We start from the raw sequence: 27,308 nt of genomic DNA, 5'->3' as shown, positions 1-27,308 counted from the left end.
GCTGAAATAAGCAGGGGCGTCCATGGTAACATTGCTTGGATGGCAACATATGTTGCTTCAAAACCTGTACGTACCTTTAAGCATTAATGGCGCCTTCACAGATATGTAAGTTACCCATGTCTTGGGCACTAATACACCCCCATACCATCACAGATGCTGGCTTTTCAAATTTGCGCCTATAACAATTCGGATGGTTCTTTTCCTCTTTGGTCCGGAGGACACGACGGCCACAATTTCCAAAAACAATTTGAAATGTGAACTCGTCAGACCCCAGAACACTTTTCCACTTTGTATCAGTCCATCTTAGATGAGCTCAGGCCCACCGAAGCTGACGGCGTTTCTGGGTGTTGTTGATAAACGGTTTTCACCTTGCATAGGAGAGTTTTAACTTGCACTTACAGATATAGCAACCAACTGTAGTTACTGACAGTGAGTTTCTGAAGTGTTCCTGAGCCCATGTAGTGATGTCACACTGATGTTGCTTGTTGATGCAGTACAGCCTGAGGGATCGAAGGTCACGGGCTTAGTTGCTTACGTGCAGTGATTTCTCCAGATTCTCTGAACCCTTTGATGATATTACGGACCGAAGATGGTGAAATCCCTAAATTCCTTGCAATAGCTGGTTGAGAAAGGTTTTTCTTAAACTGTTCAACAACTTGCTCACGCATTTGTTGACAAAGTGGTGACCCTCGCCCCATCCTTGTTTGTGAATGACTGACCATTTCATGGAATCTACTTTTATACCCAATCATGGCACCCAACTGCTCCCAATTTGCCTGTTCACCTGTGGGATGTTCCAAATAAGTGTTTGATGAGCATTCCTCAACTTTATCAGTATTTATTGCCACCTTTCCCAACTTCTTTGTCACGTGTTGCTGGCATCAAATTCTAAAGTTAATGATTATTTGCAAAAAAAAAAAGTTTATCAGTTTGAACATCAAATATGTTGTCTTTGTAGCATATTCAACTGAATATGGGTTGAAAATGATTTGCAAATCATTGTATTCCGTTTATATTTACATCTAACACAATTTCCCAACTCATATGGAAACGGGGTTTGTACATAAAAACATAAATAAGTAAGAATAACATGTATATACATAAATAAAAAGTATTAAATACAATTAAAATAACAGTTGTCAAGAATGCATTTATCCATCCATCCATCTTCTTCTGCTTATCCGAGGTCGGGTCGCGGATGCAGCAGCCTAAGCAGGGAAGCCCAGACTCTTCTCTCCCCAGCCACTCCGTCCAGCTCCTCCCTGTGGATCCCGAGGCAATGCCAGGCCAGGTGGAAGACTTAGTCTCCCTGGCGTGTTCTGGGTCTACCCCGTGGCCTCCTACCGGTCGGACGTGCCTTAAACACCTTCCCAGGAAGGCGTCCAGGTGGCATCCTGCCCAGATGCCCGAACCACCTCATCTGGCTCCTCTCAATGTGGAGGAGCAGCAGCTTTACTTTGAGCTCTTCCCGAATAACAGAGCTTTTCACCCTATCTCTAAGGGAGAGCCCCGCCACCCAATGGAGAACACTCATTTTGGCCACTTGTACACGTAATCTTGTCCTTTTGGTCATAATCCAAAACTCATGCCCATAGGTGAGAATGACAATGTAGATTGACCGGTAAATGGAGAGCTTTGCCTTCCGGCTCAGCTCCTTCTTTACCACAACAGACCGATTAAAGGCCTACTGAAATGAAATGTTCTTATTTAAACGGGGATAGCAGATCCATTCTATGTGTCATACTTGATCATTTCGCGATTTTGCCATATTTTTGCCATATCGACGATAAAGTTTTGGTCGCTGATAAAAAACAGTAGTAGTAGCGTGACGTCACAGGTTGAAGGGCTCCTCACATTTGCACATTGTTTACACCAGCAGCGAGAGCGATTCGGACCGAGAAAGCGACAATTACCCCATTAATTTGAGCCAGGATGAAAGATTCGTAGATGAGGAACGTCAGAGTGAAGGATTAGAGTGCAGTGCAGGACGTATCTTTTTTCGCTCTGACCGTAACTTAGGTACAAGGTCTCATTGGATTCCACACTCTCTCCTTTTTCTATTGTGGATCACGGATTTGTATTTTAAACCACCTCGGATACTATATCCTCTTGAAAATGAGAGTCGAGAATGCGAAATGGACATTCACAGTGACTTTTATCTCCACGACAATACATCGGCGAAGCACTTTAGCTTCGGAGCTAACGTGATAGCATCGTGTTTAACTGCATATATAAACAGAAGAAATAAGCCCCCGACTGGAAGGATAGACCGAAGATCAACAATACTACTATTACTATTAAACCCTGGACCTGTAACCACACGGTTAATGCTGTTCCGCCTGGCGAAGCCTAGCAATGCTGTTGCTAACGACGCCATTGAAGCTAACTTAGCTACGGGACCTCGACAGAGCTATGCTAAAAACATTAGCTCTCCACCTACGCCAGCTCTCATCTGCTCATCACGACCCGTGCTCACCTGTGTTCCAGTGATCGACGGCGTGACGAAGGACTTCACCACGATGATCGGTGCGGTCGGCAGCCCGGAGACGGAGGAAGTCAAGGTGAGGACAGCGCGCGGCGGCGGACGGCGTTGTAGCTTTCGACGACACCCCGGCTGCCATCAGAGTCGGCAAGAAACATATATTTCCCCAAAGTTACGTACGTGACATGCACATAGCGCCACGCACGTACGGGCAAGCGATCAAATGTTTGGAAGCCAAAACTGTACTCACGGTAGCGCTTCTGCTATTCAACTCAAAGTCCTCCTGGTTGTGTGTCTGTAGCCAGCCGCTAATACACCGATCCCACCTACAGCTTTCTTATTTGAAGTCTCCATTGTTAATTGAACAAATTGCAAAAGATTCACCAACACAGATGTCCAGAATACTGTGGAATTGTGTGGTGAAAACAGACGACTTAAGCTGGCGACCGTGCTATTCCAAAATGTCTCCTTCAACCCTTGACGTCACGCGCAAACGTCATCATACCCAGACGTTTTCAGCCGGAAGTTTCCCGGGAAATTTAAAATTGCACTTTATAAGTTAACCCGGCCGTATTGGCATGTGTTGCAATGTTAAGATTTCATCATTGATATATAAACTATCAGACTGTGTGGTCGGTAGTAGTGGGTTTCAGTAGGCCTTTAAGGGTCCGCATCACAGCAGAGGCCGCACCGATCCGCCTGTCAAGCTCACGGTCCACTCTTCCCTCACTCGTGAACAAGACTCCGAGGTACTTGAACTTCTCCACTTGGGGAAATACTGTATCTCCTCCCCAACCCACAGATGGCACTTCATAATTTTTCGGGCGAGAACTTGGAAGTGCTGATTCTCATCCCAGTCACTTCACACTCTGCTGCGAATCGATCCAGTGAGAGCTAAAGAATCTCTCACAAGTTTTTTTAACCCAACTTACCGGCCACCAGTTAAAAAGCCAAAATTAAAAAAAAAGGAAGAACCTAAAAGGGAACCTTGATGAACACTAACTAAAGAAGTTAAACAAATGACTACCGACTCCATCTGAAATTTAAACAAGTTACTGCAACACCTAATAACATATATCACATTATGCAAAAATGTTAACTGCCTAAATGGAGAGGACTTAAAGGGGTACCTTACCATACTATTGTCGGGTTGCAATCACGTGACCTAGAGGCACCTTTGGGTTTTAAGTGGAGGGCAAACGTCCTAGTACTTTTTATTTGCATGCGTAAGTGCATATTTGGGCGTATTTTAAAAGGCTTAGAGGCAAATATACAAGCTATCATGAAAATATATTGAAATGGGATGGAGTGGATTTATACTCTCTTAGGAAAATAATTTTCTAAAGATTTAAACATTCATCATGACTGAAAACGACTGCTCAAGTTACTGGTCGACCGCACTTCCTTCGACACTCACAAGGATTTAAAGTAGAAAAGATTGGAGGCACATCATGTCTTTACATCTGGAGAAGCCCAGGAATTAAACATTAATCCATGAAAGACAATGTTGGACTTTTTTTTTACATCAGTCAGTAACGTATTTGATTGACAATAATGAGTGTTGTCATCCATGTTGAATAAAGCACTTACTTGGCTTCCCTGCACAACAACAACTACCGGTAAGCTGTTAGTTTCTTTTATGAAATTTGACAACGAAAATATTGGCTCAACAATCACAATATTTATGACTAGGACTTCACATGACGTCCGTTTATTTCCACAATCAGTGGTCTTTGTAGTTATATTCAGGCATAGCAACCATAACACACAAAAAAACTAATAGGATCTCTTGTCCTCAGTTTACGCTTAGTTCTGCTCTAAAACACTACACCAATTAAGTAAAAAAAACAACCTCAAAACAAATCATATGTCTAAAAAAACCTTTTACCAAGCAACTGCTGCACACACGAGCATGGTCCGACTGTACTCAACAAGATGAAAGCAACATATTTGACTGCCAATTTCCCCGAAGCGCTTTGGTAATTTCCCCGACTGTATTCCTTTTATGAACCACATCTTTCAGAACTCTTGAAAAGCTCTCCCCTGTCTCTCGATTTGAATGCTCGGAACAGCACAGCAAAGTGGCATTTTCAACTCAAACTCTGCACTTACTAATGCGTCTTCCACTTGATATATTGCTATTCTTGTCTGTCCTCTACTTGCTTTATGCCATGACGAAGCAAAGCAGACGTGACGTCATATGCAACCTAACAATACCAACTTTCTTTATAAAGCCCTTTAAAAACAACCAACGTTGAGAAACAAAGGGCTGTGCACCACAAACAAGTAAACCTATAGGAAAGTATAAAAACAAAGACATGAAACATACTTTAACATACACAGCGAGTTACAGCCAAGAAGTGATGAAGGTACGGTTGGGCGATATGGCCTTTTTTTAATATCTCGATATTTTTAGGCCATGTCAAGATACATGATATATATCTCGATATTTTGCCTTAGCCTTGAATTAACACTTGATGCATATAATCACACCAGTATGATGATTCTATGTGTCTACATTAAAACATTCTTGTTCATACTGCATTAATATATGCTCATTTTAAAGCCCTACTGAAATGAATTTGTTTTATTTAAACGGGGATAGCAGATCCATTCTATGTGTCATACTTGATCATTTTCCGATATTGCTATATTTTTGCTGAAAGGATTTAGTAGAGAACAACGACGATAAAGATCGCAACTTTTGGTATCTGATAAAAAAAAAGCCTTGCCCCTACCGGAAGTAGGGTGACGTAGTCAGTTGACAGGCTCCTCACATTTTCCTATTGTTTTCAATGCAGCTAGAGCGATTCGGACCGAGAAAGCGACGATTACCCCATTAATTTGAGCGAGGATGAAAGATTTGTGGATGAGGAACGTTAGAGTGAAGGACTAGAATGCAGTGCAAGACATATCTTTTTTCGCTCTGACCGTAACTTAGGTACAAGCTGGCTCATTGGATTCCACACTCTCTCCTTTTTCTATTGTGGATCAAGGATTTGTATTTTAAACCACCTCGGATACTATATCCTCTTCAAAATGAGAGTCGAGAACGCGAAATGGACATTCACAGTGACTTTTATCTCCACGACAATACATCGACGAAACACTTTAGCTACGGAGCTTACGTGATAGCATCGTGCTTAACTGCAATTAGAAACAAAATAAATAAATCCCTGACTGGAAGGATAGACAGAAGATCAACAATACTATTAAACCATGGACATGAAAATACACGGTTAATGCTTTCCAGCCTGGCGAAGGTTAACAATGCTGTTGCTAACGATGCCATTGAAGCTAACTTAGCAACCGGACCTCATAGAGCTATGCTAAAAACATTAGCTATCCACCTACACCAGCCAGCCCTCATCTGCTCATCAACACCCGTGCTCACCTGCGTTCCAGCGATCGACGGTGCGATGAAGGACTTCACCCGATCACAGATGCGGTCGGCGAGACGGAGGAAGTTAAGGTGAGTTCGGCGTCTGCTATCTATCTCTGTCCTCCTGGCTGTGTTGCTGTAGTCCGCCGCTAGTACACCGATCCCACCTACAACTTTCTTCTTTGCAGTCTCCATTGTGCATTAAACAAATTGCAAAAGATTCACCAACACAGATGTCCAGAACACTGTGGAATTTTGAAATGAAAACAGAGCTTTTTTGTGTTGTATTTAATGGGGTACCAATACTTCTATCAACCGTTTACGTCACGCGCATACGTCATCATATCTAGACGTTTTAAACCGGAAGTGTGGCGGGAAATTTAAAATTGCACGTTATAAGTTAACCCGGCCGTATTGGCACGTGTTGCAATGTTAAGTTTTCATCATTGATATATAAACTATCAGACTGCGTGGTCGGTAGTAGTGGGTTTCAGTAGGCCTTTAAACTTTCATGCATAGAGGGAAATCACAACTAAGTCAATTGACCAAAACTGTATGTATTAAACAGTTATTAAGCAGTGGCACAAACATTCATGTCATTTCAAAACAGAAAGTGCAAGATTGTCAGAGACATTTTAAAACAAGCTATGAGTGCACTTTTGTGAATGATGTCACTAAGATGACACCTCAAAACAACACTAAATTAAAGTGCACTTTTTGTACAGAACGCCACTACAATAGTTTAAAACAAATAAAGTGCACTTTAGTGCATGATGTCACACAATATATTTTAATAACTGTCAAATAAAAATGAGCTGCATAATAGGAAATCAAATCGCTATGTGGTAGGTTACTGCAGACGTAATCTCCTTCTGTTGTTCACTATATTTTTCATACGGTGTTGATCTGGAAATGGTTGCCTCTGTATTTTGTTGGTGTGGCACCGAACGGAGATGTTGACATGCGGAGTAAGCACTCTTCACTCTCTAGCGGGTGACTTTTCAAATGATGCTACATATTAGCAGTGATGCTACTTTTTGTAGCAACGCTTTTGCCCCACACTTGACAAAATATGGTTGTCTGTTTGGCATATTCCCACTTGAAGCCTAACCACCGCCAGACGTGCTGTTTTTCTTGGGAATTAATTCTTCCTTCATTTGTTACCAGATTTGCACCTTCTTTCTCTCGTATTACCACTCGCACCACAGCTAATGTTACCCATGCTGCTACCTCTCTGCGTATACGTATGTGACGTATGTAAGAAGGTGCGCTTGCTGTCTGTGAGAAGGATAGACAAGAAAGAGTGAGAAGAGCCTGTAGTGTAATGCCTGCAGCTAAAAGCAACTGCGTGAGAATGTATACTCGAATATCACGATATAGTCATTTTCTATATCGCACAGAGACAAACCCGCGATATATTGAGTATATCGATATATCGCCCAGCTCTAGATGAAGGCATAGATTACTGTCACACATTGTCTGGAAAGAAATGTTTTAACCTTGCTCAACTTCCGTAAATTAAATAAGGTGGCGTTCACCACCACGGTCCAAATTAAAATCACTATCTATACGAAAGCCCAGGTTCGTGATCATGGGCTTATTGTGCATATAGCCAAGGGGTCTAGGTCAACAGGCAGCTACTCACAAAAACCACTGGGAGCAAAAAAAAAACTTTAGTCTTTTTTTCATTAAAATTTAAAAAAAAAGAAAAACGCCTAAGATATGTAAATCACAAGTTTATTAATAAAGTATTCTGTGCTTGCTAGACAGGGTAAAATGTCAATGCAATAATCTGCCAATGTGTTTCCAGAGGTCCGAGTTCCTCTTTACAACAGGAACAATCTTGTTGTTTAAGGAATTTTCAGCAAAAATGTTTGTCTCCCAAGTTTTTAACTGAACTCGGGGGCTGGAATTATGTCATTCTCAGGCTGGATTTGGCCCCGGGACACATATTGAATAACTCTGAAGTGTACTGTGTGGGTCTCAGAGTCAGATATTTGACTCTGTGTAGAGTTTGCATGTTCTCATTGATTTTCTCTGGGACTCCGGCTTCCTCACACATCCCAAAGACATGCATGCTAGGTTAAATTGCAGATTCTAAATTGCCTATAAGTTTATCTAAATGTGACCTGTGATTGGCTAGTGACCAGTCCAGGGTGCACTGCCTCTCCTTTGATATCAACTGGGATAGGCTGAAGCTCACACGTATATCTAATAAGGAAAACTGGTATAGGCAATGGATGGATGGATGTTAGTATGTATATATTTCAGCCTGTATGTACATGTGATGGGGCTCTAGTCATTTTCAGGCAGAGAAACACAACAGAAGCATAGATTTACAATGAACAATAAAGAGTCACCAACCATTTTACGCTGTAACCCTGGTTGACTCACAACAACCATTTTAATGGACAGAACAGCTCAGCTCATCTTACCTACTTTGTAACTTGTGGAAAACTGCCTCACAGCCTGGAATGGCTTCCCTTTAAAATCCTAAACCCCTCCTCAGTGGACGTCAAGACTCATTATAATTACCAAACATCCATTTCTCATACAAACAGGCATATTGGCTTAATAATATCAAACTCAAAAATAGCAATCAAAAGCAGACAATAATACAGACATAGTGGCGTCCTTAAACAGCCAAGTGACACCCCGGTCACGTAGCTGTCACGTAGAAAACAGCACACACAAATAAGATGTGTGCCATTTTAAGTTGTATAAAACAGAGGGGAAAGAGGGAAATTGGCAATATTAGTGTATTTTAATATACTGCCCATGACGGCAGGGAAGAGGAGCGAGGGAATGAAAGTCAAGAGTGGACGTGTGTGTGAGTCCCTTTGAAACAGGAACAGAAAAAGAAAGTGCTGCCAGAGGGCTAACTCTGTTTTTTTTCCCGTCTGCAATTATCAAAATACAAATAATACACATGGAATGAGATATGTCAATAAATATATGATATATGCAATCTCTAATATACATATATGTTACTGATAACCCAAAGCTGTGATGTGGATGTTCTGTGTTGATAGCTTCGAATAAATTGGCCTACAACATACCTCAGTTTTTGTACACCCCACTTTTCGCAGGATTCGGTTTTCTACGAAAAATGTCGCCCAAAGTTTGACCCAGTTTAGTATAGTATTGAGTGTGCCAAACATTGCATGTAACATACTACACTAATATTTTTCTTTGCATATCATTCCAACAAATGGAGTCTCCAAACAAAGGATCACAAGTGTTGGTGGCTCACTTTATGCTTTTTTGCGGTTGAGTACGACCACAAAATAATCCACCATGGGGCCAAAGAAAGGTACAAGTGCCAGCACATTAACAAAGAAGATGAGAAACACTATTGCATTCAAGAAATAACTCAGCTAAGTAGAATTACGGCGTTTGTGTGGCTTTTTCCTCCTCCCCATTGCTGTCCTCGCCACCAAGAGTCTTTAAAGGCCTACTGAAACCCACTACTACCGACCACGCAGTCTGATAGTTTATATATCAATGATGAAATCTTAACATTGCAACACATGCCAATACGGCCGGTTTAACTTATAAAGTGCAATTTTAAATTTCCCGCTAAACTTCCGGTTGAAAACGTCTATATATGATGGCGTATGCGCGTGACGTCACTAGTTAAACTGAAGTATTGGTACCCCATTGAATTCAATACAAAAAAGCTCTGTTTTCATCTCAAAATTCCACAGTATTCTGGACATCTGTGTTGGTGAATCTTTTGCAATTTTTTTAATGAACAATGAAGACTGCAAAGAAGAAAGTTGTAGGTGGGATCGGTGTATTAGCGGCTGGCTGTAGCAACACAACCAGGAGGACTTTGACTTGGATAGCAGATGCGCTAGCCGACGCTAGCCGCCGACCGCACGGATGATCGTGGTGAAGTCCTTCGTCCTTCCGTCGATCGCTGGAACGCAGGTGAGCACGGGTGTTGATGAGCAGATGAGGGTTGGCTAGCGTAGGTGGAGCGCTAATGTTTTTATCATAGCTCTGTGAGGTATCGTTGCTAAGATAGCTTCAATGGCGTCGTTAGCAACAGCATTGTTAAGCATCGCCAAGCTGGAAAGCATTAACCGTGTATTTACATGTCCAGGGTTTAATAGTATTGTTGATCTTATGTCTATCATTGCAGTCAGGGATTCATTTATTTTGTTTCTATCTGCATTTGAGCCCGATGCTATCACGTTAGCTCAGTAGCTAAAGAGCTTCGCCGATGAATTGTCGTGGAGATAAAAGTCACTGTGAATGTCCATTTCGCGTTCTCGACTCTCATTTTCAAGAGGATATAGTATCCGAGGTGGTTTAAAATACAAATCCGTGATCCACAATAGAAAAAGGAGAAAGTGTGGAATCCAATGAACCCTTGTACCTAAGTTACGGTAAGAGCGAAAAAAGATACGTCCTGCACTGCACGCTAGTCCTTCACTTTCACGTTCCTCATCCACGAATCTTTCATCCTCGCTCAAATTAATGGGGTAATTGTCGCTTTCTCGGTCCGAATCTCTCTCGCTGCATTGAAAACAATAGGAAAATGTGAGCAGCTCTTCCTCCTGTGACGTCATGCTACTTCCGGTAGGGGCAAGGCTTTTTTTTATCAGAGACCAAAAGTTGCGAACTTTATCGTCGTTGTTCTATACTAAATCCTTTCAGCAAAAATATGGCAATATCGGGAAATGATCAAGTATGACACATAGAATGGATCTGCTTTCCCCGTTTAAATAAAAAAAAATCATTTCAGTAGGCCTTTAATGAAGGTAAAAGTGATGTTAAATGTTCATTTAATTTGCCAATTACAGTTACAGTTACAATTCCACATTGTTTTATGCATGTACAACATGAATCAGTATTAAATGTATTTTGAGTTAATATTTGGGAGTCTAAAACAGAATAATTGAATTGACACTATATTTTAAGAGAAAATTTTACTTGGTTTTCAATCTTTGTCCGGCCATTTGGAACAGATTACTAACAAAAACTGAGGTATTACTGTATTGTGGATTGGTTTTAGCATCTTTAATGCACAAAAAGTATAATTTTGTTTCTGTATGCTGTCTTTTTGGGAAAAATATTGAAATCTAAAGATGCTAAATGATTGGGAGGTGACGTGAATTTATTTATCCTTTGTACACACAGTTTCTAATGTACGAATGATGCTTGTTTGTGTTTATTCCAGGGGTGTCTAAATTGTGGTAGCTGAGGTCATATTTGGCCCACAGGGCCTCATCATATTCTAAAAATAAAACTAAATCCATATTATGAGATATTATAGTACAGGTGGTCTTCAGTTTATGAACGAGTTCCGTTTCTAAAGACGACTGTGATGTAAGATGAGTTTTAATGCAAGATAAAACTGATATCAAAGGCCTCGTTCACACCATTGGTCAATTCCAATTTGTTTTGCCCATATACAACCTGTATCGCATTTTGTTTATGTCAGTGTGAACAGCGCAATTTAGAATTGTTAATATCCGACCCAGGCCTCTTTTGTATGTGAATTCCCTGTCTGGATGTTGGGTTCAGATCAGGGGATGTCATTGTGGTTTGCGCAGCCCTTCGAGGCACTTGTGATTAAGGGCTGTATGAATAACCTCTGATGATTGATAATAAAACGATTAGATACAATAGTTACATCAAAAAATTAAAATAAACAAAAACATGCACTTTTCATTCAAACAAATGTTAAAGTACTACAGTGCAAACTAATAGTTAAAACAATACAAGCTTAGCATTGAAATATGAAATACTAAGACTAAAACAATGAAGCATAAACACAAACACAAAAAATATGCAAATTGATGGGTTTTCTAACTTGGTCATATGATTTGAATGCGTGTATCATTCAACAATACAGCGATAATAATAACGTGATCATTTTGGTCACAATAACTGTGATAAGAATTTTTCATATTGTTACATCCCTATATGTTACACTCCATCCATCGGACACAATTTACCCCCAGGTGGTGATGAGTGGAAAGCTCCGCCCCTCTCTTCACCTGAGTGTCCAAAACATGTGACTGCAAATCTGATGACACAACCACAAAGTCGATCATCAAACTGCGGCCTAGGGTGTCCTGGTGCCGAGTGCACATATGAACACCCCTATGTTTGAACATGGTGTTCGTTATGGATAATCTGAGACGTGCACAAAAGTCCAATGACAAAACACCACTTGGGTTTAGATCCGGGTGGCCGTTTCTCCCAATCACGCCTCTCGAGGATTCACTGTCATTCCCAATGTGAGTGCTGAAGTCTCCCAGCAGAACAAGGGAATCACCTGTGGGAGTACTCTCCACTAATCCGTCTAGCGAATGCAAAAAAGGAAGGTACTCTGTACTGGTGTTTGGTGCGTAAGCACAAACTACAGTCAGGACCCGTCCCCCCACCTATAGGCAGTGCTAAGCTACATTCGTGCCTCCTAAGAGTGGTGGGCCCATCGAAGGGGGGACCCACATTGCCCAACCTCCAGGCCTGGCTCTAGAAGGGTGTCCCGGTGACCCACGTCCTCGCAAGGGAAATCTTGGTCCTAGATTTAGTTTTTTCATAGAGGTCTTCAAGCTGCTCTTTGTCTGGTCTCTCACCTAGGACCTGTTTGCTTGGGAGACCCTACCAGGGGGCATAGAAGCCCCCAGACATCATAGCTCCTAGGATCATTGGGACAGTCATACTCCTCTACCACGATAAGGTGGCAGCTCAGGAGATATATATATATATATATATATATATATATATATATATATATATATATATATATATATATATATATATATATATATATATATATATATATATATATATATACATTTTAAATCTCTGTTTAAAGCAGAGGTGTCCAAACCTTTTTCCCAAATTACTGTAAAATATACATATACATATGTATATTTTATATATATATATATATATATATATATATATATATATATATATATATATATATATATATATATATATATATTAGTGTAAAATATACATATACATATGTATATTTTATATATATATATATATATATATATATATATATATATATATATATATATATATATATATATATATATATATATATATATAAAATATACATATATGTATATGTATATTTTACACTAATATATATATATATATATATATATATATATATATATATATATATAAAATATACATATGTATATGTATATTTTACACTAATTTGGGAAAAAGGTTTGGACACCTCTGCTTTAAACAGAGATTTAAAATGTATGTATATATATATATATATATATATATATATATATATATATATATATATATATATATATATATATATATATATATATATAAAAATATATATATATCTCCTGAGCTGCCACCTTATCGTGGTAGAGGAGTATGACTGTCCCAATGATCCTAGGAGCTATGATGTCTGGGGGCTTCTATGCCCCCTGGTAGGGTCTCCCAAGCAAACAGGTCCTAGGTGAGAGACCAGACAAAGAGCAGCTTGAAGACCTCTATGAAAAAACTAAATCTAGGACCAAGATTTCCCTTGCGAGGACGTGGGTCACCGGGTGTAAAATATACATATACATATGTATATTTTATATATATATATATATATATATATATATATATATATATATATATATATATATATATATATATATATATATATATATATAAAATATACATATATGTATATGTATATTTTACACTAATTTGGGAAAAAGGTTTGGACACCTCTGCTTTAAACAGAGATTTAAAATGTAATCTAAAACTACAAGTGCAATTCAAGGTGCTAAATGATATGTCTACAATATTTATCGATCTACATCTACTGTTTCTACCTGCCTTTATACAGGGCCGCCGTATAGGGGGAAAGGTGATGACAATCCTAAGTGCCCACAGCCCGCTAAGGCCCACACATAGCCCAAAGTAGCCTTTATGACAACATGATTATGCATACACTGGACTAATATATATTCATACGAATTAATCCAAATTAAAAGAAAGCCATAAGTCATACCATGTTCTAATTTAAATCATTTCAATAACCCCCTTGGCCCCTTCTTGAAAAGTGGTTTGGTCCACACCGCGGTTTGTTCCTCCCGCCATGGTTCTTCCTCATCTGCATTAAGTGAGCGCGAGCGAACTCTAGCAGATTAGGATGCCCCACAAATAGCAAGGCCAGGAGTAGGAGCAAATGTTCAGGGCAGCATGGGGCCCGTACATCCCAAACTTTTTGTTGAGAGAGTAAAATGACCGAAGGTTGCAACTATTAGCCTATTTGTTCATTCATTTAATGTCTGTAACATTACCTTTGACGGGTGTTAGCTGTCATCTGGCCGCGCTACACTCTGGACAAGTCACCAGTAAAAAAAAGTTATAATAAAGTCGCCAGTTCATTATAAAGCAAAAGTGTTACTGTGTCTTTCACACATGTTACTGCTGGACAGTGCTCCAGTATGCGCCCATTCAGAGGCTGTGTTGAATTGTATTATGACGCATTCAAATTCTACTCAGTAATGAATAATTACTGAATAATTACCTTGGTCAGATGCTCATATTACTGAGCATCTGACGAAGATCAGTTACGTTATCATGATGTGATGAATGTGGTCTTGTAAAATGTGTTATAAATGGGACATTTGGAATGGCCTAAATACAAAGTTAAATGTTCAAAGATTTGTTCTCGTTGTTGTTTGTTTTCATAGCAATATAAAATAAAAGACACCATAACAGCTGACAACAACAAAGTAAAAAAGACTATTTAGGATTTGGGACAGTTTTCGACTGACTTTCATATCAAAACATTTCCTGTGACTGTTGTAGGTTGACAAAAGGTGTTTTGCAAACTAAAACACATTTAGAACTATCTGAGATCCACAACAAGCCAAGAGAGGCTAAATAGCCTTGCTAGACTTACAATTGAAAGTCAGCTCAGCTGTCAATCGGACTTCAAAGACCTCATCAGCAAATTTGCCAACAAAGAGGCCCGGCGTGGGGCTTTCTCGATGGTCAGCAACCCGCGGCTCTAGAGCCACATGCGGCTCTTGAGCGGTGCCCTGGTGGCTCCATGGAGCTTTTTCAGAAATGTATGGAAATGGAAAAAAATAATTGGAAATAAATAAATGGAAAAATATATTTTTTGTTGTAATATGGTTTCTGTTGGAGGACAAACACGACACAAGACGTGTTTTGCCACTCCTTCGTTGTCTCATTTTGTCCACCAAACGTTTTATACCGTGCGTGAATGCACAAAGGTGCGCTTTGTTGATGTTATTGACTTGTGTGGGGTGCTAATCAGGCATATTTGGTCACTGCATGACTGCAAGCTAATCAATGCTAACATGCTAATCTGAGACGTTTTACTAGTTTTCCAATGTTATAAAAATGTGTAGAATAAATATTACATTTCAACATTTCTGCCAACAAAGATTTCCGTCAGACTGCGACACATAGTCATTTTGATAGTAGGCTAATATAGCTAATTAGCCACTTACATCATGCGTTGCCTTCATTATAACACTTATACAAGTCTTTTAATTTTTTGCTGCTCCAGACTGATTATTTTTTTGTATTTTTTGGCTCTTTCAACATTTTGGGTTGCCGACCCCTGGGCTTTCTGATGAGACTTACAGTGAACAAACACGCCAACTTTAATTGAGATTAGATTATGTTTTAGAACAACATATTCAACATGATCTTTGTTTTATTTGCACACATGTTTACTTGCGACATATGTATTTACCTGCAGACTATCTTGAGCCAGGAGACCTTGTTTATTTTATCCTATCACTGCTTGATTGTTAAATACAATAAAATACCCACTACCTTTTTGTTGAGTGGTTAACTGAAAATATATTTGCAATCAGAGATGTAATAACGCGTTGCAAATCAGTGACATGAGAATGAGACAACTAATAAGACATCATTTACATAATAATACTCAGACTTTTTAAGTCGGTAATTGGAAATTGGGTGTATCACACCAGGCACCGCCAAAAACACTGAAAAACAACACAATTGAATGTGGCAATGAATGGGGTAGAGAGGTTTTCTGTTCATGAGTGCTACCCATCTGTATGCTACTCAACATGAGCACAAACACAAATGTTTCAAATATTTGCCTCGAACAAATAGCAGCTGCGTCGTGTACAAGTAGTGATTTTAAATTATGCATCTTTCATTGTATCTTCTGACCAGCAGCATGTAGACAAATACAGCATGAGAAAGTTCACATTGCTCTGCCTTGTGTGCCTCGTGTACAAGCAGTGTACCGAAAATTACTTTTAAAAAGTAATGAATTATATTTACCTGTTACTTTACCAAAAAAAGTAATTTAATTACTAACAGAATTACTCTTTAATAAATGTAATGAATTAATAAGGAAAGTAGTTAATACGTTACTTTAAAAAAACAACTTTGAATATCTGAGAAATTGAAATGGGCACCTTTGGGCCAAAATTAATAAAGCAAATAAAATAAATATGTATATAGAGACATACTGTAATAACTTGAAGTAAATAATGAAGATTAAAAACAAATTACCAACAAACATTTCAAAACATTTTTACAAAAAGCTTACCTTTTTTATATTTGCATAGTATGTATATATTATTAATGTTGTAAATACAAATCTGTATATATCTAGAAAGGGTGGTCCGAAAGAGGTAGCCATTTTTCGGAGGTCTTAAGAAGGTAAGAAATACAATAATGTGTGTGTGTGTGTGTGTGTGCGTGCATGCGTGAGCACGCAAATGTGTGTGTGTGTGCTTTTAAAAAGCAGAGCCTGTTGCCTAGTAATGTGTGACATCATGTAGGGTTTCAACCCAGCTGTGTTTGTTAGCTTTAGCAGTGGCAGTAAACTCTGCTCTTGAAGATTGAATGTGCTGTCAAAAGTTCTTATTTGAATGGCAAGCTTGTCACTTCAATCATTGAATTGTTGTTCATTATTCCCATTGTGTACATGTGCGTATGTTGTTGTCTGCTGCGTCACAGTGTGATGGTGCCTCTTGCTATTTGATATCAAGTTCATTTTAGTGCGGTGCTGCTTGCTGCTTTCACGAGTAAAAATATATTTCCTGCATGGAACATGCTGCACTCATGACGCTGTCTTGTTGTTGACAGAAAACCACTTCAAAAGTAACGTGCTATCGCTAACGGCGTTGTAACGGACCTAAAAGTAATGAATTCCGTTACTTGTTACTAGTAAAAGCAACAGCGTTATTACCACTGTTATTATTTAACGCAGTAATTACAAACACTGTGTACAAGTAGTGATTTTAAATTACGTTTCTTTCATTGTATCTTCTGACAGGTAAGTATGTAGACTAGGGATGTCCGATAATATCGGACTGCCGATATTATCGGCCGATAAATGCTTTAAAATGTAATATCGGAAATTATCGGTATCGGTTTCCAAATTATCGGTATCGGTTTCAAAAAGTAAAATGTATGACTTTTTATAACGCCGCTGGACGTAGGAAGAAGTACAGAGCACCAATAAACCTTAAAGGCACTGCCTTTACGTGCCGGCCCAGTCACATAATATCTATGGCTTTTAACACACTCAAAAGTAAATGCAATGTATACTTGATCAACAGCCATACAGGTCACACTGAGGGTGACCGTATAAACAACTTTAACACTGTTACTAATATGTGCCACACTGTGAACCCACACCAAACAAGAATGACAAACACATTTCGGGAGAACATCCGCACCGTAACACAACATTAACACAACAGAACAAATACCCAGAACCCCTTGCAGCTCTAACTCTTCCGGGACGCTACAAAATACACCCCTCCCTTCCCCCCCACCCCACCCCCCCCACCCCCGCCCCCCCTGCCAACCTCAACCTCCTAATGCTCTCTCAGGGAGAGCATGTCCCAATTTCCAAGCTGCTGTTTTGAGGCATGTTAAAAAAAATAATGCACTTTGTGACTTCAATAATAAATATGGCAGTGCCATGTTGGCATTTTTTTCCATAACTTGAGTTGATTTATGGAAAACCTTGTTACATTGTTTAATGCATTCAGCGGGGCATCACAACAAAATTAGGCATAATAATATGTTAATTCCACAACTGTATATATCGGTATCGCTTGATATCGGTATCGGTAATTAAGAGTTGGACAATATCGGAATATCGGATATCGGCAAAAAAGCCATTATCGGACATCTCTAATGTAGACAATAGCAGCCTGAGAAAGCTACTTGTAGTTTGTTTGGAGGAAGCAGACAAATTTGACAGAGGAGGGCCCACACAGATATTCTTTCAGGAGACCCAGAATTTCTAGCAACGGCCCTGCATATAGCTATCATGTTTGTGTGTCATCTGCAGTTCAAAGTCGTTGGAGTTGTTAACATAGCATAACATAACATAAACGACAAGCCAAATTTACTGTGCTGCTCATTGTGTTTTTAAATTGTTTCGTTGACTTTACTTTTTTTCAGCCAGCCTGGCTTTTCTCTCGCGAGATCTTGGGCCATTAGTGGCATCCAAATAACGGCACTGTTGTATAATTCCGCCGTATTGTTCGGCTATAATGTGTGCTTTGTTGACGTGAGCTGATTTATGTTGGCTTGTCCTGTGAAGCTGAGTCGTATCTTCTGATAGGTAAGTATGTAGACAATTGCAGCCTTAGAAAGATACTGGTAGTTTTTTTCTGAAGGAGGCAGTCAAATTTGACAGAGGAGGGGCCCACACAGATACTCTTTCAAGAGGCCCAGAATCTCTAGCAACGGCCCTGCATGTAGCTATCATGTTTATGTCGCCATCTGCAGTTCAAAGTCGTTTGTTAACATAGCATAAACGACAAGCCAAATTTAGTGTGCGTACTTTTTTTCCAGCCTGCCTGGCTTTTCTCTCGCGTGATCTTGGGACATTAGTGGCGTCCAAATAACGGTATTGTTGTATAATTACACGGTATTGTTGTATAATTACACGGTATTGTTCGGCTATAATGTGTGCAAAGTTGACATGAGCTGATTGTCGTGTGAAGCTGTGGAAAAAAAAAGTTGTCCAACCCGTGGATAAGATCAGCAGGACGTCCCTTCTTCGCTACGTCGACGGCTGGTATGGACTTCCTTCCCCCTGATATGACCACAGACTCCTCAGGAGGCGTCTCCTAGTTTGTATTTCCTCACTTCTTCCTCGACCACCACGCTTGTTCACAACATGGATTTTTCCTCCACTTTGTCGTATTTGGAGGACAACTCTAGAAGAAGAAGCGACCCGGACCGCTTCGACACCTGTCTGTGTCCCAGCACAGCGGAACTCAGCCAGGCGGTGTCCGTGTCCCTGGGCTTGGACGCGCTGTCCTCCCCGCTCCACAGCACCGCGCACGGCTCTGGCGGCGCCGCCGCTTTCCAGGTCTGCGAGGCGGCTCAGAGTTTCGGCGCGGCCGCGCACACCGACACCACAGAGGACGAGTTCGGCGCCGTGTGCCAAGGCATGCAGCAGGTGAGCTGCATGGACCTGCTGAGGTCCGACGAAGCCGACAGCTCGCCGACGCCGGTGACGCGCGGTTCGGTCATATCCACGTTCGTCTGCAAGGAGTCCAACTTGTTTGCGAACACGGAGCCGCCCTCTCAAATGGACCGACTCTTACCACTCAGACAATACACCGCTTACCCGCTCAACCCCAACTTGTACAGAGACATCACGAGTGTTTTGTGCGTGGACGAGGGCGCTTACGGCGGCCGAGCCGAGCCGGGGAGGACCGGACATCATTTGGAGTGTAAATATTGTAAGTGTGGACAAGCAGGTGTTGGGTGCAGGCAGGAGTGCCGCTGTGTCTGGCACAACAGGGACGAGCCGAGCAAAGGAGGCATGCGAGCAGCAGCCATGGCACCGAGCTACGGCCAAGTGGAAAGTTACCAAAGTGAACACTCTCACGGCCAGCCCGCTTACCCATCCGTCAAGACGGAACCGCCAACCTGGATGGACTGCACGGATAGGGGCTTCAGGTAAACAAGACAGTCCAACATGAATGACTTCTTTTGTTTGGCAGTCGTCTCAAGCAACATTATTTAACATAAATATATTTTCAGTGAGGCTCTCAATTAATTAAAGGAACCATATAAATACTGGCCAGGAGAAAAAAAAACTCATCAGACAAAAAGAAAACATGTGAACAATGACTGTATTGGCCTGTCAAGTTCACAGTCCTTTTGTTCCAGTGTGTCCTTTTGAACTTTGTTTTATGCACCCATTGCTATGTCATGGTGGATCCCAATATTAATGTGTTGTGGGCTGCAGTGCCACATGGTACACAGACACAGACACACACACATGCCATGACTTGCTTGGGTGGTGTCCAAAGTACAGCCTGGATGCCATTATTGGCCCACAAGCTATTTCAATAGCTAGATAGACAAACGGGACAAAATTGAGACACAATGCAAAGAGAAATAAATAATTAATAAGAATGCAAAGATGTGGCGGGCAGCACGGTGAAACAGGGGTTAGTGCATGTGCCTCACAATACGAAGGTCCTGAGTTCAATCCCGGGCTTGGGATCTTTCTGTGTTGAGTTGGCATGTTCTCCCTGTGACTGCGTGGGTTCCCTCTGGGTACTCCTCCCACCTCCAAAGACATGCACCTGGGGATAGGTTGATTGGCAACACTAAATTGGCCCTAGTGTGTGAAAGTTGTCTATCTGTGTTGGCCCTGTGATGAGGTGGCTACTTGTCCTGGGTGTACCCCGCCTTCCGCCCGAATGCAGCTGAGATAGGCTCCAGCACCCCCCGCGACCCCGAAAGGGACAAGCGGGAGAAAATGGATGGATGGGCAAAGATGTGTCTTCAAGCATATACAGAACTAACCATTAGAACTAAGAAACCAAACAAAGTTTTTTGCAGTTAATTTGCAGCTAATAATATTAAACTTTTCTAATTTTATAAGGTACTGTATTAAACATGGGGTTTTTATTCGCTGTAAAAATTGTAATACATTCTTGAAATATTTCACTCTGTGTGTAGTACATGTATAGCTGGGTTCTCCAACAGGTAGCTAAGTTACTAGTAGCTTCAGTTTTAGTATTTTTTTTTAAATAACTGTTGAATTGAGACTTTATGCTTTCTTAAATTGACACAAAATAAAATAAAGTACATTTCAAAATAAAGTGCAATTTAAATGAACTTTTTAAGTTGAATTACTGAAATAAATGTCATTTTATAGTTATTCTAATCTGTATTTCTGTAAACCTATATATTTTTAGCCTTTTCAATAAAATTATCAAATATACCCCAACAAAATCAATCAAAATAGCCTCTGCACCCTCACATTTTTCAGTATGCGGCCCGCTGTGGAAAAGGTTTGGCCACCGGTGGCATTTAAAGTTATGCAGCTGCGAAGTTTACAAAGTTTGTGTCCCAACATCGTGTCTAGCTCTCAGCCTTGGCCCTGTTGTGTGTCTGCGTGCAGCTCCAGTCAACTTTGCAGTGCTCTTTGTACAAAACAGGTTAATATATCAGTGTCCCTGTAAACATGAGATACAGCACCTGGTGCTCCGCCTGCCGTCGTAGTGTGTTTTGAAAAAGACTCTTAACACAACTTGTTGCCATACATAGAATAGAATATAATAGAATAGAAAGTACTTTATTGATCCCTGGGGGAAATTGAGCACCACAGTTTGCTCACGATAAACAATAAACACTTAGGTATTTTTTACATGTGAATAATATAAATACAGTGTATTATACAGCATTATTCACATGTGAATAATATAAATACAGTCTATTATACAGCATTATTCACATGTGAATAATATAAATACAGTCTATTATACAGCATTATTCACATGTGAATAATATAAATAGTCTATTATACATTCAAGTACAGTCAAAAAGGAACATGCATTATATGATCTGATGGCTGTTGGTGTGAAGGACTTCCTGTGTCGTTCCGTTTTGCATTTTGGGATACATGCAAACATTATGAAGGGATCTAATCCGATTAGACGTGTTAGTGGCCAGAATGTCACTACAATTAGAATCAACGTAGCACATGTTGACCTAAATCCACTTTTAAAACTCTACTTTTGTTTTTTAGGCCTGAAGATCTGTTCCCAGGTGTGTACCTATCAGACAGGCGTGTGTGTCAGGTGTGTGGGGATGATGCCTCTGGTTGTCACTATGGAGCAGTCACCTGTGGCAGCTGCAAAGTATTCTTCAAGAGGGCCGCCGCTGGTGGGTGTGACACACACACGCACACACACACATGCACACAGACACACACATTATTACTTGTGCACTTATTTAATTTCTTACACCCACTCTTTGGCCTAGGCAACCAGGGCACAACGACCTGACATTACAAGTAGCAGCTACTTGTTATCAGCCAACATCCACATATTGATGCTTGGTGGTGTGGGGATTAGAGGTGGGCTATACTACCAGTCTTGGTATCTATCCTTCGATACCAGGTCGCTGAGAGCGATACTTTTTACTTTCAATTATTTTTTACATTTTTAAAGATCATTGGAATAATTTGTGGTGGTTGCTTATAATTTTTAAAAATAAATAAATAAATAAAAAATTAAATAAAATAAAAACATTTAAAATAAAACAAAAGACAAAGAGTTTAGTTGAGTTTAACATAATATTTCTATCAATATTCATTTGTGAACACTTTTATTTAATACAACACTATAAGACAATATTAACTAAATAATACACTTGTTTTGTTCTTTTTATTTAAATGATTTGTGAAATAACTTAAACCCAATATAATATACAGTTGTCCTTCGAAGTTTGTGGCTTCACTCTTTCGCATATTTAAAAAAAATGCATACTATTTTTGGACTAAATTAAGCATTTTTAAGCACAAAAATGGCTAAATTAACTAAAAGTATCGATATTAGACATCAGCCTCAGACAGCATTATTATATTGGATTAGTAAAAGTGACTATGTTGGTGTTATTTCATGTAACGAGGGGTCTCCTAACGTTAACTGTATTTAGAAGTTTGTACACAAGTTTTTTTTATGCCTGAGCTATAAAAATATAAAATTTATAATGAATAATTCTAACAATATTGTAGTATATTTTGCAGCCTCTTGCGATAACAGTATATTTATCACAATATATTATTTGGCACATACATTATATTAGAACTATGTAAAAATGAGTTAAATACTCCCAATTTAGCTGCTGACATATGTGATAATTTCCAGTTGTGTTATTTTCACAAAAATATTATTAATCTACTTACTGTTTACTGTTAATAACGGTATGCTTTCTGCTGTGACACAGCTCCTTTAAAACATGTTGTTTGAATACTTACATTAGCTTTGGGCAATGCTACAAAATTAGGTATACTGATACTTAACATTTTCTAAATTAATGAATGATTAAATTCTTGATTACAATTATAATCAGACAAAAACACTGGATGCCGGTGTAACAATATTAATTAAATATTGAAATTATTTCCTACTATTTATTGGCTTTGATATCAATCCTTTGGTAGCCCTTATAGGCCTCCTGTGTCCAGGGATTTATTTCCTGAGTTTTTTTAAACAGTAACAAAAACTACAAAAGATTATTTGACAATAAAAAAATATTGCCTTATACATTGTCATATGGACTATATACTGATACCATATTTGGTATCGTTACTGCCGATATTTGTATCAATATGCCCACCTCTGTTTACATTCAAGAGCTCTAGCTTAAGGGTTAGGATAACTGAATAACGGAAAAACATTATTTGATTAAGACAATGCATATTGATTAACATATGAGCAAAACATCGCAGTTAATATGCCATAATTAGTTACAATCGCCAGGTTCCTTCTGTTGTCCTACGGCAGGCATAATAAAAACAGACACATATTTACAGACAATACCATACATAACGTGCATACATTACAAGATGACTCACAATAAATATTGCAATAAAACAATCAACATAAAATGATCAACTGACACAACGGTAAATGGTAAATGGGTTCTACTTGTATAGCGCTTTTCTACCTTCAAGGTACCGTATTTTCCGCACTATAAGGCGCACCGGATTATAAGGCGCACCGTCAATGAATGGCCTATTTTAAAACACTGTTCATATATAAGGCGCACCGCATTATAAGGCGCATAGAATAGACACTACAGTAGAGGCTGGGGTTACGTTATGCATCCATTAGATGGAACTGCGCTAAAGGGAATGTCAACAAAACAGTCAGATAGGTCAGTCAAACTTTATTAATAGATTATAAACCAGCGTTCTGACAACTCCGTTCACTCCCAAAATAATTAAACAGCTGTTTTATTATTTCCCTCGAGGTAAAGTCAGTGACGTGGTATTTCGTTTATCTATCTTGCGTGACTGATCGCCTTGAGTTTAAACTCTGCATCGTAAGCGTGTCTCTTAATAGGAGCCATTTTGGGGTCTTTACATAAATACACAAATGGAAATGAAACGGCACGCCTCGCGCAGTCATATATCCCAGCATGCACCGTGCGCTTCTTCTTCTACGGGGGAAAATTAAGTCGGCGGCTGCTTACCGTAGTTGCGAGACCTGTTGTGGCTTAATATTGGTCCATATATAAGGCGCACCGGATTATAAGGCGTACTGTCGGCTTTTGAGAAAATTTGAGGTTTTTAGGTGCGCCTTATAGTGCGGAAAATACGGTACTCAAAAACACTATTTCCACATTCACCCATTCACACACCGATGGTGGGAGCTGCCATGCAAGGCCCTAACCACGACCCATCAGAAGCAAGGGTGAAGTGTCTTGCCCAAGGACACAACGGATGTGACCATTGTTGGTCGAAGGTAGGGATTGAACCAGGAACCCTCAGGTTGCTGGCACGGCCACTCTCCCAACTGCACCACGCCGTCACCAAAACTGGTTTGTCCTTAATCACTGTTTTACTGATTTTTTTGAAAGTTGAATAGTTGACACAGTACCTAATATGAGCTGGTGGTGTGTTCCATGCATGGGCATAGAGACAACCATTTTACTAAATGTAATTCTATGTCGTTGGATGTTACAATCGCCACTAGTTAGTGCTCTAGTATTGACTCGATTGCAGGTTTTTTCTGGATTAAAACTTGTGATTGTGAAGGGGCGAGCTCAGTCAAAACCTTAAAAACAAAACATACATCCAAAAATGTCTGATAGTTATCCAAATCTAAAATATTATACTTACTAAGAATAAAACACTAATGATAGTGACGAGGCTTTCTGTCTAAAATGTTCAATGTCTTCTTAAAGAGAGACTTGATGGACATGCAGATACTTAAAAGGGTCTACTACATCCAAAAAATTTTCACTGACTTAAACAGATTGTTGTTGGTTTTAGCTGCCTGTCATAAAAAAAACATAGTTTTTTTTTTGTATTAAGATGTAGTCAGGAATTTTGGAACCACTGTTACAATGGCTCCAGAACTTTTTGCAGCAGCTTCTTGTTTAGTTTTAGGGTTAAATCTTCCTATTGTGTGTATTGTAGCATGTTTAGATTTTCTTCGACTTCCAAGGATGATACAGGAAACATAGTTTATTTGCTGCCACAGAGGCAAGGATTGCTGACTTACAAGTGGCTTTGCACTGTGGAGGGATGTTAGCCATTAGCTAGAATTCTACATTGCATTGAGGATGCGTTAGTTTGATTGTTGCTGTCACAATTTGCGGGACACAGCTAGAATGTGTCATCAAAATGCATCATCACGATATGATGAAAGTATTGAAAGCTCTATCATGTATCGTCTAAATTGCCTAATCCTAATTTCTAATTCGCAGAAATTCATTCCTCACAGTTAGAACAAATTATCAGCGATAAACAAGGGTATACTGTACACTATATTTTTTAACAACACGACAAAAAAACACATATTTGTGAAAAGAAACATAAAAAAGAACTGAAAAATTGTCACGATACCACACTGGTATCGATATTACTACCATTTGGATCGCCCTGTCCACATTGTTTTGGTGGCGTGGCTGCTTTATCCTGTTCTTATTTCCTCAGGTAAACAGAACCACCTGTGTGCCAGCCGGAATGACTGCACCATTGATAAGTTGCGGCGTAAAAACTGCGCCTCGTGTCGCTTAAAACGCTGCTTCATGTCAGGAATGAGCCTCAAAGGTGAGTATCCATGAGCAAGGAGTGTGTGGAGTGTGTGTGTGGACCTTACATGCGTCAAATCAAAAGATGCTAATAAAATGTCCTAATGGAATACAGCGGAACAAATCTGTTGACTTTTTTTGGGGCCAGGGGGAAGAACCTCCCCACATGGTTATGATAAAAGCAAGTGAGTGTCAGAAAGGCTTTTAAAAGTACTCTCATTGCCGTATCCAAGCAATTTATTGTGCAATTGGACCAAAGATGTTGACATGATCTCCTTTTATCTTTATGTGTCTTCTCCTGCTTGTCTGTGGCAAATTGTAGGTCGCAGAATGAAGGGAGCCAGCCAGACGAGGAGCGGGGAAGAGGAGAAACCTCCAACTGCCTTGAGGCCTGGTGAATTAGGAGAGAAGCCAGAGAGGAGAGATGTCATCTTAGAGCACGGAAATGCAGTTGCCAGGGCTCGAGGTAATTAGGAAAAGTGCCACACTCAAACCAATAAGTATATTTTGCTCGTGTAATTCTAATGTTTTTCTTCCCATGACTGCCATTTTGGTTTTTCTCCCAGCATCCCAGCCTCTGGTTTTAGGCATCCCCCGGACCCTACACTCCTGCCTATCCCTGCTCAGCGTGCTCCAGACCATTGAGCCCGCCGTCGTCAACGCAGGGCATGACCCGGCCCTTCCAGACAGCTCTACCTCCCTGCTAACCAGCCTGAACCAACTTGGGGAGAGACAACTTGTAACAGTGGTAGGCTGGGCCAAAGCGATGCCAGGTAATTTACTGCGGTACAGAAGAGCCATGAAGCTCTCAGGAAGAAAACACGTTCATCATTTAACAATTGGCAAGGCCTGAAAGCAGGCAGACAGAATATCATTCATGATGTAGACTTGGTGACAGTCATTCTCAGCCCAATCCAAGCTCTACAAATAGTAACCACAAGAGGGCAATATTTTCACATTTAAGACAAGAATGGAGCAAACAGCAGCCATGGCTGGAATGATTATACAGCATTTAATTCAAGTATTTCCAGTACTGTGCTAAAGCCTTGGGCTACTATTACCATGGTTTTGAACTTTGTAATGAACTTCACTCATATTTACACAGTAAAACAGTAAATACATCAAATTAACTTAGTACAATGCTAAACAAACTTATTACTGTATGTAAATTATTTATTTCCTATTAAGTACCACGCCTACCGCCCGTGTGCAGCTGAGATAGGCTCCAGCATCAACACGACCCCGAAAGGGACAAGCGGTAGAAAAATGGATGGATGGATAAGTAATAACAATTGAGTCACATTTCATTACTCTTATTATAAATGATAAATGGGTTATACTTGTATAGCGCTTTTCTACCTTCAAGGTACCCAAAGCGCT

The 27,308-nt window shown here is 39.8% G+C and overlaps 1 protein-coding gene across 1 annotated transcript in view; it reads left to right on the top strand.

Moving 5' to 3' along the window:
• Positions 1 to 18,562: 18,562 nt before the first annotated feature.
• The window catches only part of LOC133648936 (progesterone receptor-like), a 33,637-nt gene continuing 24,891 nt past the window's right edge, over positions 18,563 to 27,308 (top strand). Inside the window, exons 1-5 of the mRNA XM_062045492.1 lie at positions 18,563 to 19,823; positions 21,910 to 22,046; positions 25,831 to 25,947; positions 26,251 to 26,394; positions 26,495 to 26,701. Of these exons, the coding sequence (XP_061901476.1) occupies positions 19,033 to 19,823; positions 21,910 to 22,046; positions 25,831 to 25,947; positions 26,251 to 26,394; positions 26,495 to 26,701 (1,396 nt within the window). The 5' untranslated portion in view covers positions 18,563 to 19,032. The remainder of the gene's footprint in view (positions 19,824 to 21,909; positions 22,047 to 25,830; positions 25,948 to 26,250; positions 26,395 to 26,494; positions 26,702 to 27,308) is intronic.

Source organism: Entelurus aequoreus, linkage group LG04 (assembly GCF_033978785.1).
Source record: "Entelurus aequoreus isolate RoL-2023_Sb linkage group LG04, RoL_Eaeq_v1.1, whole genome shotgun sequence".
NCBI classification, from domain to species: Eukaryota; Metazoa; Chordata; class Actinopteri; order Syngnathiformes; family Syngnathidae; genus Entelurus; species Entelurus aequoreus.
Note: the sequence above shows the minus strand (reverse complement) of the source record. Positions and strands in the feature narration are given on the sequence as shown.